Source organism: Neolamprologus brichardi, chromosome 9 (assembly GCF_056152115.1).
Source record: "Neolamprologus brichardi isolate AB-2024 chromosome 9, ASM5615211v1, whole genome shotgun sequence".
NCBI lineage: Eukaryota > Metazoa > Chordata > Actinopteri > Cichliformes > Cichlidae > Neolamprologus > Neolamprologus brichardi.
The window spans coordinates 10,963,488-10,977,271 of NC_142112.1; the positions used below are offsets into that span (position 1 = coordinate 10,963,488).

General features: G+C 40.6%; 1 protein-coding gene across 6 annotated transcripts in view; it reads right to left on the minus strand.

Moving 5' to 3' along the window:
* Window positions 1-13,784, minus strand: part of LOC102798904 (solute carrier family 12 member 7-like) — a 79,766-nt gene that overhangs the window by 54,278 nt on the left and 11,704 nt on the right. Inside the window, exon 1 of one of the 6 annotated variants that reach the window (XM_087845915.1) lies at window positions 1,553-1,898. The exons of 4 other annotated variants lie outside the window; for them this stretch is intronic. In XM_087845915.1, coding sequence (XP_087702041.1) covers window positions 1,553-1,661 — 109 coding nt within the window. In that variant the 5' untranslated portion in view covers window positions 1,662-1,898. Of the gene's footprint in view, window positions 1-1,552; window positions 1,899-13,784 lie in introns of those variants that run through there. One more of the 6 variants, XM_006809824.3, reaches the window with a different exon arrangement.

Below are 13,784 nucleotides of genomic sequence, written 5' to 3' on the forward strand. Positions count from 1 at the left end.
TGAGACCCATCCCTAACAAATCACGGAAAGAAAACACCTCCAATATGTCTCGCTTTTAAAGTCTGGAGCCTGCTGCTGTTATTTAACCATACCGTCACCATCATGTTCTCAACAAATCTCACGGCTAAGAAAGTGTCTACAGTTCGACTCATGGAATGATTCAGCCTATTTTAAAAGGACCTGTGGCTTTGAGCAGGCTGGACTTCAAAACAATGCAAACAAAGGAACATGCGTGGCCTTGTGGAAGCATCCCCAAGTCAAGTTATAATTTTGTGGTTTTAGATCAAGCGTGAGATCTCTCTGACATGCTATGCCCTGCTCACCAAGCGACTCTGTCACTCTGCAGCCATTGTCAGTAACAGCTGATCTGCATACACATAGACCAGCACAGGAGAAACTAAAGTGATACAAGAGCCTGTATAAGCATCACAATGAAACACCATTCTCTCTCCCACAGTCTGTAAAATCTCACCCCATGCAGCCGTAATTGTAGCTCCACAACAGAAATTAAACACCAGGAACAGATTTGCTCAGCACCATGTGAAGCGCTGTAAAAGCAACAACTTAACTGGCAATGAGAGCCTGGAAAAAAAAACTCCCAAAAACAAAACCATGGAGTGTCAGAGAGGAGTTTGTTAAATATGCACTTCATGACCTCTACATATTGTTCTGAGGTGTTGCACACAGGCAGGTTGTGTTGTTCTGACACCAGATCTATAATATTACAGTATGTTCCTGTTTTTTTTATGTGCAACTGTAAATGGCACATATTTATTGGCTTTCACTAAATATTTATTATAAAGTGTTATTTAAGTTCATGACTATTCTGTCTTGGTCCTGCAGGCCCCACAAGGAAATGTGTGTCATGCCTGGGCGTCAGGGCATTGTGTAAAAGTTCTTTTATCCTGTTGTTTCTAACACCAAGGAGTTCACTGTGAGGTCTTCAGTCATGACTCATGCAGGAGTTTGCACATCAATGGTAACCAACAGAGAAGTCAGCAGATGCTGAAGTCACTGAAGCTCTGCTATTCCTGCATTTGTTACCAACACTAGGATTACATCACATAACACAGAAAAATTAAAGTTAAACTAAATCAAAGAACATTTAACTCATTGTGTTTAGGGCTTCTGCTTAAAAGCCATCAGCTGAGGAGTGAAACAAAATGAAAAAACAAAGAAAAAAGGAGGGACTCTGACAGAAGGAAAAACCACATTCATGTCAAACTCCCATGAGTGGCAATATCGTGTGAGGGAAGTTGGCGTCTCACACAGCTACAAGCATGCATTTGCTCAAAACCCAATCATCCCTTCACATTATCTGCCCACACACAGCTGTAAACGGGTTTTCAGAAAAAAAAACCTTGCAATAAAGCAAAATTATCAGCTTCCACTGGACACTGTAAACAAAGACTGGAATTTTACAGAGCTGCTTGCTCTGTACCGTCTCGACAGAAGGATAAAGATGTATTCCGACGCCTGAGCCTCGCTTGTAAATTTGATCTCATTTGCACCAGTTGCCCACCTGGCACAGAGAAATAAAACGTGATCTCACCTGTGGTGGCGTCCTCCTCCTCCTCTTTCAGCACATCATTTTGGTCGTTCCCCTCTTCTGCCTTTCTGGTGCCGTCCTTCACCGGCACCACGGTGAAGTTGGTGGGCATTTTTATACCCTGTGCTTCCTCTCAGTGTCTCCTGTTTGTCACACTCTTATCTCCCGCAGCCCTCCTCCTCCCCCTCTGTTCTGCTGAATCTTTTCCTTTCTCTGTCCAGCAACTGTCACTCTTGTTCTCTTTCTTCCTACTGTTCTCCGTTGTTTGCTTTCTGTTGTTCAGACCAACTTCCCTGGTGTACTTTACCCTCATGGGCAGGACGCTGTGTCTTGCTTCTGAGTTTTTGTTCCTATCGCTAGGATTCTGCTGTCCACCCATGTGACCCCGACCCCCACCGCACCAACTACCCAAATAAGGAAGAGTGCTGCTGCCCCGCCCAATGGGGGGCAGTGCACATGAACATGAACACGAACACACACACACACACACACACACACACACACACACACACACACACACATATACACACACACAAAAAAACTACATGCATTAGTGCTCATCTGTGAGTGAGAGCACATATAGCAGCTCTTTCTATGCCTGAGGGCAGATCCCCTGACCAGGAATGCAGCCTTTTTCTCACACACAGGCACAACAACCACCAGAAACAATCACCTTTGTTCAAAGAGGAAGTGCAAAGCTGCCCCCCCCCCACACACACACACACACACACACGGACACACATGTATTTTTCCTCACTTGCTATGCAATAATGTAAACCCCATGTGCAGCAAATGTGCAGTAATGCTGTTCTGAAGATGTATATAGACTGTGTGAACATATAACCCTAAAGAGCGTTAGCACATATGTTTATGTGTGGAAACACACAGATTTCTGAAAGATGCTCATATCTGTATAGAGTGAGCTGTACATCATCCAAGGTTTAACCAAAACTGAATGGTCATTGAGACATAATAGAGAAACTTCTTTCAGGGATTAAGAAACAGGAGAACATCGAGCCTTTGTGCAGTCTCCACAGTTGATCCTAACCTGTCCAACTTTTGCTGAGTACTTTAAACTATCTTTACACAGACCGTCATCTTGGTCATAGGTTCATATTACAGGCCTTTTTTAAGAAAAGAATCAGCACAGAAGTCTCTAGATGTAAAACCCCATCCAGCTGGTTTGGGATCAAGTGGACAGACGAGTGAATGGAAAAACAAAGCAGCGCATTTGTGTGCACTTGTACAGGATTGGAGAGTTTCTGCACATTGCTTCATTTGTATAGAGTCACAGCGGCTAGACTCTATCCAAGCTAACACAAGTCAAGGGGCAGGAAAGACATGCTCACATCACAATTACAGACAGTAATTGTAGATGTGATTGTGGCAATCAAAGATTTTTGGAGGTACAAAAAAACCCAAAAACAAACAGTCGAACCTGTTAAACCAGCAGGTGTGAAGCAACAGAAGTCTTGTTGTCAAGCACCAGAGCTAATAAGGAACCATTCTACCCATTTAAAATACCATTGTTCTCTTAATTTTCCCCCTAATCTGTTCCATTTGTGCTATTGGGGTGACGAGAATATAAAGGATGGATAGGATCTAAAACTTTCGACTGGTATTCTAAGACTAATAAAGTATCATAGCGTTTCTGAAAAATAGTAAAAGGGAGGAGAAAATGGCTTTAGGTGCCTCATGTTCAAATCCATTTGACCTTAATTCTAATGATTCATTTCCTCTGAATATATACTACACTGAAAATGGCACTAGCTATCAGGTCTCAAACATCTTATGTGATTGGAAATGTGATAGAAACAGTGAAGTCCACAGAATTGAGTGCAGATGGCCAGAGTTTTTATAACACTAGCTGAGTGTGACTGTGAACACATGGAAACCAGAATGAGAACCCGCCCCCTCCGGTAACTTCCCCAGTGTGACGACACATGAGATCAATAGAGTCAAGGGAAGGGTGTGGTGTGCAAAAGCAGGAAGGGGGAGGCGGAGCGTGCACGGTGCGAGAGAATCAAAGAGAAAGAGAGATGCCCAGTTAGCAATGCGACTCGCTCACAGCTCATTTCTCAATACTGAACCAGAGGAAGGACGTAGCACCTTCTAGGACTTTCTACAGCATTCTTAAAGCTTGGGAAACCTTCACTCCTCAAACATCTTCAGTGAAATATTTGTTAGTCACATTAAAAAAAAACCCCACAACATCCTTATTATCAAACATTTATTACTCTCGTCTTCAGAAACTAGACCTTTTTCAATTAAATAACTTCTGTCAGGGGGTGTGGTTGCTAAACTAAAGCAGCCAGCATTCCTACTACTGTTTCCCTGCATCAAGAAAGGAAAGCTTGGATCAATAACTGATTCCTAAATGCGCAGTAAGTATTATGGTGCTTCTAAGGTAACAAAGGCAGCTCTTACTTGCTGCTCAGTGGATGAGCAATGATGTAACCGGCATCTGCTGATTAAGTGGCCAGACACTCAGACTGCTTTCTCAGGGACAGTCCATGCATCCAGGCCTGGGAGACAATGTCCCTTTTTGTGAGAGCATTTACACCAATAAATAAGGGAGGTTGGAAAGTAGGCTAAAATGCTGTGACATAAGCAGTTCTCAGGCTGTCTCACGGTTGATTTGACACACAATATGAAGGAGGAAATGTCTTACATAACTTCTCCAGCAAAAGGGCTAAAAAATTCCCATAGGAGGGAAATGATCAATTGTGGTGAAAAAAGAAACAAGAGCAGACATTAGCTGTTTACTGGTCATCACAACTTTCCAGTACTTATTAGTCTTACACTTACAGGAATTATTACTGAATTTGTTTTACTGTAATTCCCGCATAGGTATACAGTGAGTGCCACAAACTCATGATTCATTCCCTCAATTAACACATACAAAGGCACAAATATCTATCACCTTACTGGAATGTGTTGATAAGAAACTGGGAGTCTGAACCTAAATTTGACCTCCACAATATACTAATAAAGTAGTATGAGGATAGTCACTTCAGTGTGTACAAAATAACTGGATTTAATCTACCCATTTATATGCATTAACTCTTTTTTTAAGTGCCTTTTATACTCAACTGCACAAAATATTCGAAACCAAGGGTTGTGTGTGTGTGTAAAATCGGGTTGATTTTAATGTTTTGAACATGTTTTTTTGAAAAGGTTTGATTTTTAGTGGAAATACAGACCAACTTCAGAACGTGTTTTAAAACAAGATGGGGTTGTGGGTGTGTGCAAAGTCAGATACCTGTCACACATGACTGGTTTGAGTATGTAAGTTTCTGAGGAGGAGGCTAGTGGCTAAATAGTTACACAGACGTTTGAGAAATAAACACCCCTAATCCCAGTGGCATTATTTAAACGATCAAAGTATTAAATTCCACGTGTTATATCTTGATTATTAACTTTTTAATTGGGTGTGGCCTTCCCAGGCCAACATGTGGGTTTGCCTATTCAGTCATTTCTCCAGCTGTTTTTGTACAAACCCTGAACTTTAAACATCGCCTAGTAAAGGTGTCCCTGACAACACAAATGCAGTCAGATGGTACACTGACTGGTCTCTACCCTGTCAGCACCCCAGTACAAAGTCTGTGTGATGTCAGATTTTGTTGCTTCTGTGGCTCAGAGGGTACAGTGGTGAGGCCCCCTGAACCACTTGACCCAAAAAACAAAAAACAAACAAAAAACCCCAAAACAAAACCCAAACATGACAGGAGAAACCATTTATGATTTACTGTTACATTGAAAAGTGTGGTAATCCACATTTTACATGAGCATACACACAGCCTAGGCTCCTGGTTTTGCAGACAGTGGGGAATTTTTCTGCCCCGAGAACAACAGCACTTAAACTGAGTTCAGAACTCTCTCTGGCGGCTCGCATTTCCACTACCAAAATAGATGTATTGATTGAACCTGCAGGGGAAGATGGGAAGACGCGGGATTTGCAACACATACACCAAGTGCAGGCCAATGACACAAGGACAAACTTCTCAGCAGTGTAGATCATTCCTGCTGTTGTGCAGACTTGAGACTCCCTGGTTTTTATCTTTTTCATGGCTATTATATCTAACAGTTCACTCTTTCTTTGTCAAGTTTTAGGCCTCTGTTTTATATTAGAATCTAGAGATGTTTGGTAGCCTGAAGTTATAAAATCATTATATAATGGAAAATACAGAGAAATGTATTTAATAGATTTGATACAAAAGCAACAAAGAACAAATCTGAACTATTATTTACTTTGCTAAAACTTGGTTAAGCTCAGGTTCTGCAATTTCATTAAAATTGCATTTAATTTTACTGCAATTAAATTCAAATAGAGTATTTTGAAATGAATAAATGTTATTATTTCAGCTACAATGAAAAAATAACACTAACACACCTCACATTATCTCACGTCTGCCCAACCAATATATTACACTGCCCTCTGGTGGGCAAAGGACAAAAGTGAGTTCAGTGTAAAACTGTGTATTGTATCTTTATTTTGAACATGTATAAGTGTATAGAATAAGAACAACAACCGAGAATAAAGAGACACAAACAAACAAATCAAAACAACAGGAGAACAAAACAATAATAAAAATCATAATTAACTTACATGTTCAAAAAAAGAGTAGGAAGAAGCATAAGCTATATACATAATCCCACCCCTTCCACTATTTGGTAACTAACAGTCAACACTTTTTCTTCCTGTTTATGCCCTATCACTTCAGAAATTTGTTACATGTATTTGCTTTAATAACCCTAGTACTGTAACACGTCAAAAGACATACAAATTTACAGATATATAAACATAAACATACTTGTGCACCCACACACAGTTATATACACATCCCTGGTGTGAAAATAGTGTGTGACAAGACCTGGTCAAAGCCCTACCTCCTCCCTGTACATATTTTTGTACCTCTTTTTAAACCAAGTCATGCTGAGATATTGCTGCAGTTCTTCACTTAATCTGTTCAACAGCTTCACTCCATACACAGAGATGCAAAAACTTTGTAGTGTTGTACGGATACAGGGATGTTCAATAAAGTCAATAAAGGAAACTGTGGTGTCTTGCAGGCTCAGATGGAATCTCTTTATCATATCATGTGAGTTCAGATCACATGCTTTTACACATGTGATCTCCCCTTCCATTACTTCCTTCTCTCAAACGTGCATCACTTTTGACCTACAGAGTCCAGAGGTTACAGACAAAACCTGCTAATGTACGTAAATTCATACTAATAAAACAAAATCCTGACAAAATGGCAGAGAGCCAAATGGAATTTACTTTTTAACCTCCAGTTAAGCGGAAAACCAGTTTTTTAGTTCCTTCTGTTTTCACTAGTTCATTTTCACTAGTTTCCCCAGATGATTACTGATGAAAACATCGCCTCCAACAGACACAAAAAAGGAAAAGAATATGTGTTCATGTCCAAAAACCCAAGAAGCAGTATTAGTTGCACAATCAGGTCCACACTGGCAGGTGGAGAAAAGAAATGTGAGAATTCCAAACATACAAAGTCTTACGTTCCTAAATGTAATTATGAAAGTGCGAGTGTACCACTTGGGTTCCCTTCTGAAACATTTTAGTGACATTTGTCTGGTACTGTATGTGAACTCACATCTGTGGCAAGGAAACAATACTGAAAAATTTACTTCACTTCAGTCTACTTGCATAAAATGATAATACAAGAAGTTAAAGACACATAATATCTGCCTTACAGGAAAAATAAAAGACCACTCTGCATTATTTAACTTCATCATAAACTGTTGAAGGTTACGGTACACAATCACACAGTCGCACAATCAGTCGTTTTGTTTTACTGTCTTTATTGAACCTTGAGCAATCACTCAAAGTCCAGGGTGTACAGGATGTGAACCTGTAGGCCTCTCCAAAAGTTTCTTGGAGTCAAGTGTTCCACTTAAATGACACTAAAGCATGTGTTGGGAATCGGACCTTTCCTCTAAATGACAGTCTCCTCTACATCTCTACTAGTAGACATGAACTGATCCAGTAGCCAGGGAACAGAACAGCCAATTTCCAGCGTTTTCAGCCAGGACCAGTGACTGGTCATTCTCCCAAATATCTGATTACAGGCCGGTCTGTTTCATGTGCACACAACATGCGCACAGAGATGCAGGCAAATACTGACTCGCACACTCATAGCCACATGCAAACATGTCGTTAGTGTGAAATTTCTCACTGTTATTGAAGACACAAAGTTCCCAAAGTAAAGCATGGAGGGACCACCACACAAAGCTAATGTTCATCTTCATCAAGCTGAACATATGAGATTTCAAAGAAGCTAACAAAAAGAACAGGGCTAAAGCTAATAGTAAACATAAGCCAGCATCATCAGTATGAGATATGGAACAGCAAAAATGATCAAAGCAGTTACAAGGAAGATTATGGAAATGGGTGAAAAAAGAAAAAAAAAAGTGAAAATGATTAAGATCCTGTTATCTGGTGATATTATAACACAATGAACACTTGAATTGAAAAATTGCAAAGAAATCCTGAAATGTACTTCAAATTTGGGGGAAATTAATAATTTCTTTTAATTATTAAACTAATATTTTGCATTTTTAAAAAACAGATGATATTTGTTTGTATGTGCTTGTATGGGCCAAATATTGCACAAGAAAACTGCAGTCAGTGAATATCTAAATGTACATTACACTTGAAAGAGTCAAAATCTCATCCCAATTGTGAAGCACAGTGGAGGGAGCATCGTGGTTCGGGGCTGCTTTGCTACTTCAGGACAGGAATGCCTTACAATAGTTGAGAAAACACTGAATTTAAAACTGCAGCTAGGAGAATGACAGTGCAGCAGTCAGTATCTCGCCTTCACCACATTCACTAACAGTCCATTCATTTGACTGCTTTGGGGAATGATAGTCAACACTAACGCTGGACAGGACTGCAACTGAAATGGTGTCATGACCTCAAAATGAATACTCAATCAAGACATCCCAGATATATAATGATCCACACTTTCTCATAAACACACTGTAGTGCAGCCTTTTATTAAAAAGCCTAACCTCACTCCAACAGTGCTTTAAACCCAGACTGATTTCTAAAATGCAAAGGTGCAGGGGGAAAAAAGCTGTTTTTCCCAGCAGCTCCAGACCAAAAGTGTTTAAATCTTATTTCAAGGGACAGAATAGCAAACAATTTACACTTGTAAAAGTTTTGAATGAACTTATTAACTCAAGGGATACTATTATATTCAGGGCTGCACATAAGTGTTCTGGAGGAGTACAGACATTTGTTCAAAACTCTTAAAGATGTCGAAGAAGCAAGAAGCAAGCTCCGTAAGCAATTACGTGCAAAAGAAGTGCGTATTTTCAGAATTTCCAGGAACATTTTATGTACGCAAACGCGCGTTCCAACTTCTTATCCAGTGCGCGTCTTTTATTTTGACAGCGAATGCGCACCTGCTGACCACTTATGTGAAGCCCTGGTTATATTATTGTATGTGTATGTATCGTTTCAAACTGTGAAGGACTTTGTAACTGTGTGATCTGAAAACTGTTTTTATTTTGAGAAATTTTGCTTAATTTTATCCAATTCTGTACTTTACATGTTTACAACAAAAGCATCTCCATACAAGTGTGTTAATAATCAGATTGTATGTGTCTGCATTTGTGAGTCTGACAAAAATTCAAACAACATGGACAGGTTTTTATATAGCGCTTTTCTACTCTGTCTGAGCACTTAAAGTACTTTATATATCTAATTCATTCACCCAATCACACGCATTCACACAAGCACTTATTCTAAGCACTCTATCTAAAATTCATGCACATTCACACTTCGATGGGTGCATCGGAGAGCAATATGGGGTTAGTATCTTGCCCAAGGATATTTTGCATGCAGACTGGAGCAGCCTGGGATCAAACCACCAATCTTCTGGTTAGTAGCTGACCTGCTCTGCCACCTGAGCTACAACCACCCCAACATTACATAATAAGAACAGAAAACATAACAAAAAAAAAAAAAGAAGAAAGAAAAAAAAAAACTGTCTTGGGGCAATGAGTAAGATCAGCAAAAACAGAAGTTGACTCAAGTTTTTTGCTATCTCAGTTCCTTTTTTCAGCAGACAGCTCAGCCCATGTCATGAGAGAGTTTGGAAGGATTGAAGCTTGCCCTGCATCAGTCTCATCCCTGGAGTTTTACAGGACTGTAGTCATTTAGGCTGGGGTGGGGTTAAGGAGGTTGTCTGTGAGGGTTCTCAGTCATCCAGGTCATCGTAGTCAAAGGAGCTTGCAAAGAAAAGCGTCTGGACTTCTTTAAGTTGCTTGAAGACGTTTCACCTCTCATCTGAGAAGCTTCTTCAGTTCTAAGGTCAAATGGTGGAGAGTCCCAGATTTAAACCCAGTGGGAATATCCCCCCAAAGAGGGACAAAAGGACCCCCTGATGATCTTCTAATCACCTGAGCCAAGGTGTGAAAACGGGTGTGGGTCCCAATCAGCCAGGGTTTCGGGTGAGCTCATTGTGAAACCTGGCCCCACTTTATCATGCGATTTCCTGAGGTCAGATGGCCCAGGGTGTGAGTGGGCGTTAAGGCGTCTGGGGAGGGAACTCAAAACTGCATTATAGATGGCAGACAGTTGGTGTCTTAAACCACCGCCTCTGTTCAAAGATGGTCGCTCACAGTGGACATAGATGGCTTCTTTCACTCCTCTTTCAAACCATCTGTCCTCTCTGTCCAAAATGTGAACATTGGCATCCTCGAAAGAGTGTCCTTTATCCTTTAGATGCAGATGGACTGCTCACAATGAGCTCACCCCACCATTTGACCTTAGAACTGAAGAAGCTTCTCGGATGAGAGGTGAAACGTCTTCAAGCAACTTAAAGAAGTCCAGACGCTTTTCTTTGCAAGCTCTTTTGACGGTTAAGGAGGTTATAATAGGACACCTAATTCAGAGACAGGCGGAACATGATACTCACACAATGTCTCTCTCTACACATTTCTGACATCTGATATCCACTGATGCCATAACCAAGTAACTGTACTGACTGTGCCCAGCTGCATTTTCTCCTTACATATACCCAAGGTAGACACAACAGCACAAACAGAAATTTAACACAGCTTCTTATGGAAACAAAGCTCTTCTGTTTTGAAGTTTTATCAACTGCTCTATTCAGTAAATAAAGCAGTATTTGTATTGGGTTTGTTTTAATATTATTGTTGAATAAACATATTTGGTCATTTTAAAAGTTGTTATTTTCTTTATTTTGGATGATTTCACTGGATGGGATAATGCTAATATGTTTAAGTGTCATCACCTTATGTCTTCACTCTCTCCGGACATAATTTTAAACATGTATTTTGCTTTCTAGGGGCCTCATTTGGCTTTATGTTGCTCTACAACAATATTTACCGTGATAGGAAAGGCAAAAAGGCCAAAATGACTCACAGTAAATGCCTTACTTAGTTTTACACATACAAGAGGTGGAAAAACCCCTGACTATCAACCCCAAATGTAGAGAATGTCTATGGGAAAACACATGATGTAGTTTTTCCCATCACATCTGTTCAGCAGCAGTGGTTTTCTGGTGCTGAAAGACTGTTAGCATTATTAACCAGACCACTTTCATCGTGTGTTAAAATAAAACAAACTTCACTGGTATGAGCAGTGCTTTGGAGGTGACTGGTAAAGTTTCACTTGCTTACTTCCATTTTCAGTTTGGTGCATTGACTAAGAGATACTATGCACATTTAGTGACTTCTTAATCTAGATTTTGGTGTAAGTCACAAAATATGAGGAGCTATCTTTCCTCTAGTATCTCATATTTATGCAGTGTTAGTGCTGGCCCCAAGCCCCCCCTCCAAAAAATAAATTAAAAAAATTAAAACAAGGAGGATTGCTTGATGAAGGGCATCCAGCATTAAACATATACCACATCAAACATAATGCTCATGAGTCAGAATTCCATACTACAGTGATTGGGACTCTGGTTAGGACCCCACATTGGTCATTTTTGCTCCGTACCATTTCTGCCCGTGTCTAGGCCTTGGATAGCCCCTGCAATATTCTCCTGAATGATAGGTGTCCCCACTCAGACAGAACCTCCACACCAGCACTGGTACAGGAGGAGAAGGAGTCAAAACTGGAAGCAAAGAAATTGCTGAGTTTCTTACTTTCTTTTTCACAATAGTTAACTTGTGTCTTAGACTCGGCTACGCTATGTGCTGGCGCTATCACTTGGTGTTCGCTCGCTCTGCGGTAGAGTATCACTTCCTGTTCCTGCTCAAACACAGTGGTGTTTCTGAGTAGCTTATTTTGCTTAGCAATTTAATTAACAACTTTTAAAAACATTCTTTTTTCAGAGTATAATCTTCACGTGCTTCATCCGAAGCACACTTTCTGTGTACTCACTACCTAATTTATAGCCAAAGTATTCACTCACTGTCTCTGTACTGTTTCGCTAGCTTAGCTTAGCCCGTAGCCGACTCGTTAGCACCATGGCTACTTCACCTGTCCCTCCTGCACTTTCTTGCTCATTGTGTCAGATGTTTAGTTACTCCTCGGCCTCCTTTAGCAGTAATGATATCTGTAACAAATGCAGCATATTTGCAGCTCTGGAGGCCAGGATTACTGAATTGGAGACTCGGCTTCGCACCCTTCATTCACCTGTAGCTAGCCAGGCCCCTGTAGCTGGTGCAGCTGAAGATAGCGTAGGCCCCGCTAGCTGTTCCCCGGCAGACCCCAAGCAGCTGGGGAAAGAGGGCGGCTGGGTAACGGTGAGGAGGAAGCATAGTCCTAAACAGAAGCCCCAGGTACACCACCAACCCGTTCATGTGTCTAACCGTTTTTCCCCACTCGGCGACACACCCACCGGGGGTCAAACTCTGGTAATTGGTGATTCTGTTCTCAGACATGTGAAGCTAGAGACACCGGCAACCATAGTCAATTGTCTTCCAGGGGCCAGAGCAGGCGACATTGAAGGAAATTTAAAACTGCTGGCTAAGGGTAAACGTAAATTCAGTAAAATCATAATTCACGTCGGCAGTAATGACACCCGGTTACGCCAATCGGAGGTCACTAAAATCAATATTGAATCGGTGTGCAACTTTGCCAAAACAATGTCGGACTCTGTAGTTTTATCTGGTCCCCTCCCCAATCAGACCAGGAGTGACATGTTTAGCCGCATGTTCTCCTTAAATTGCTGGCTGTCTGAGTGGTGTCCCAGAAACGATGTGGGCTTCATAGATAATTGGCAAACCTTCTGGAGGAAACCTGGTCTTGTTAGGAGAGATGGCATCCATCCCACTTTGGATGGAGCAGCTCTCTATTCTAGAAATATGGACAAATTTATTAAACCCCTCAAAATATGACTATCCAGAGTTGGGACCAGGAAGCAGAGTTGCAGTCTTACACGCCTCTCTGCAGCTTCTCTCCTCCTGCTACCCCCCCAAAAACCGATCTCCATAGAGACTGTGTCAGCTTCCAAAAAGACAAAAAAACAAACTAAAAACCAGCAACAAACAACTTAAACATAAACAATTACAAAGAAAAAAACAATACAGTATCCACATCTGAACCAAAGAGTAAAACAGTGAAATGTGGATTATTAAATATTAGGTCTCTCTCCTCCAAGTCTCTGTTAGTACATGACTTAATAATTGATCAACAAATCGATTTACTCTGCCTTACAGAAACCTGGTTGCAGCAGGATGATTATGTTAGTTTAAATGAATCAACACCCCCGAGTCATTCTAACTACCAGAAATCTCGAAGCACAGGCCGAGGGGGCGGTGTGGCAGCAATTTTTCACACCAGTCTATTAATTAATGAAAGACCAAGACAGACTTTTAATTCATTTGAAAGCCTGATGCTTAACATTGTCCACCCCAGCTGTGAAACTCAGAAACCAGTCTTACTTGTTATCATCTATCGTCCACCTGGGCCTTACACAGAGTTTCTGTCTGATTTCTCAGACTTTATATCTAATTTAGTTCTGAACTCAGATAAAATAATTATTGTGGGTGATTTTAACATCCATGTAGATGCTAAAAATGACAGCCTCAATATGGCATTTAATCTGTTATTAGACTCAATTGGTTTCTCTAAAAATGTAAAAGAACCCACCCACCACTTTAATCACACTCTAGATCTTGTTTTAACATATGGCATAGAAACTGAACATTTAACAGTGTTTCCTGAAAACCCTCTCCTGTCTGATCATTTCCTGATAACATTTACATTTACAATAATTGATTACACAGC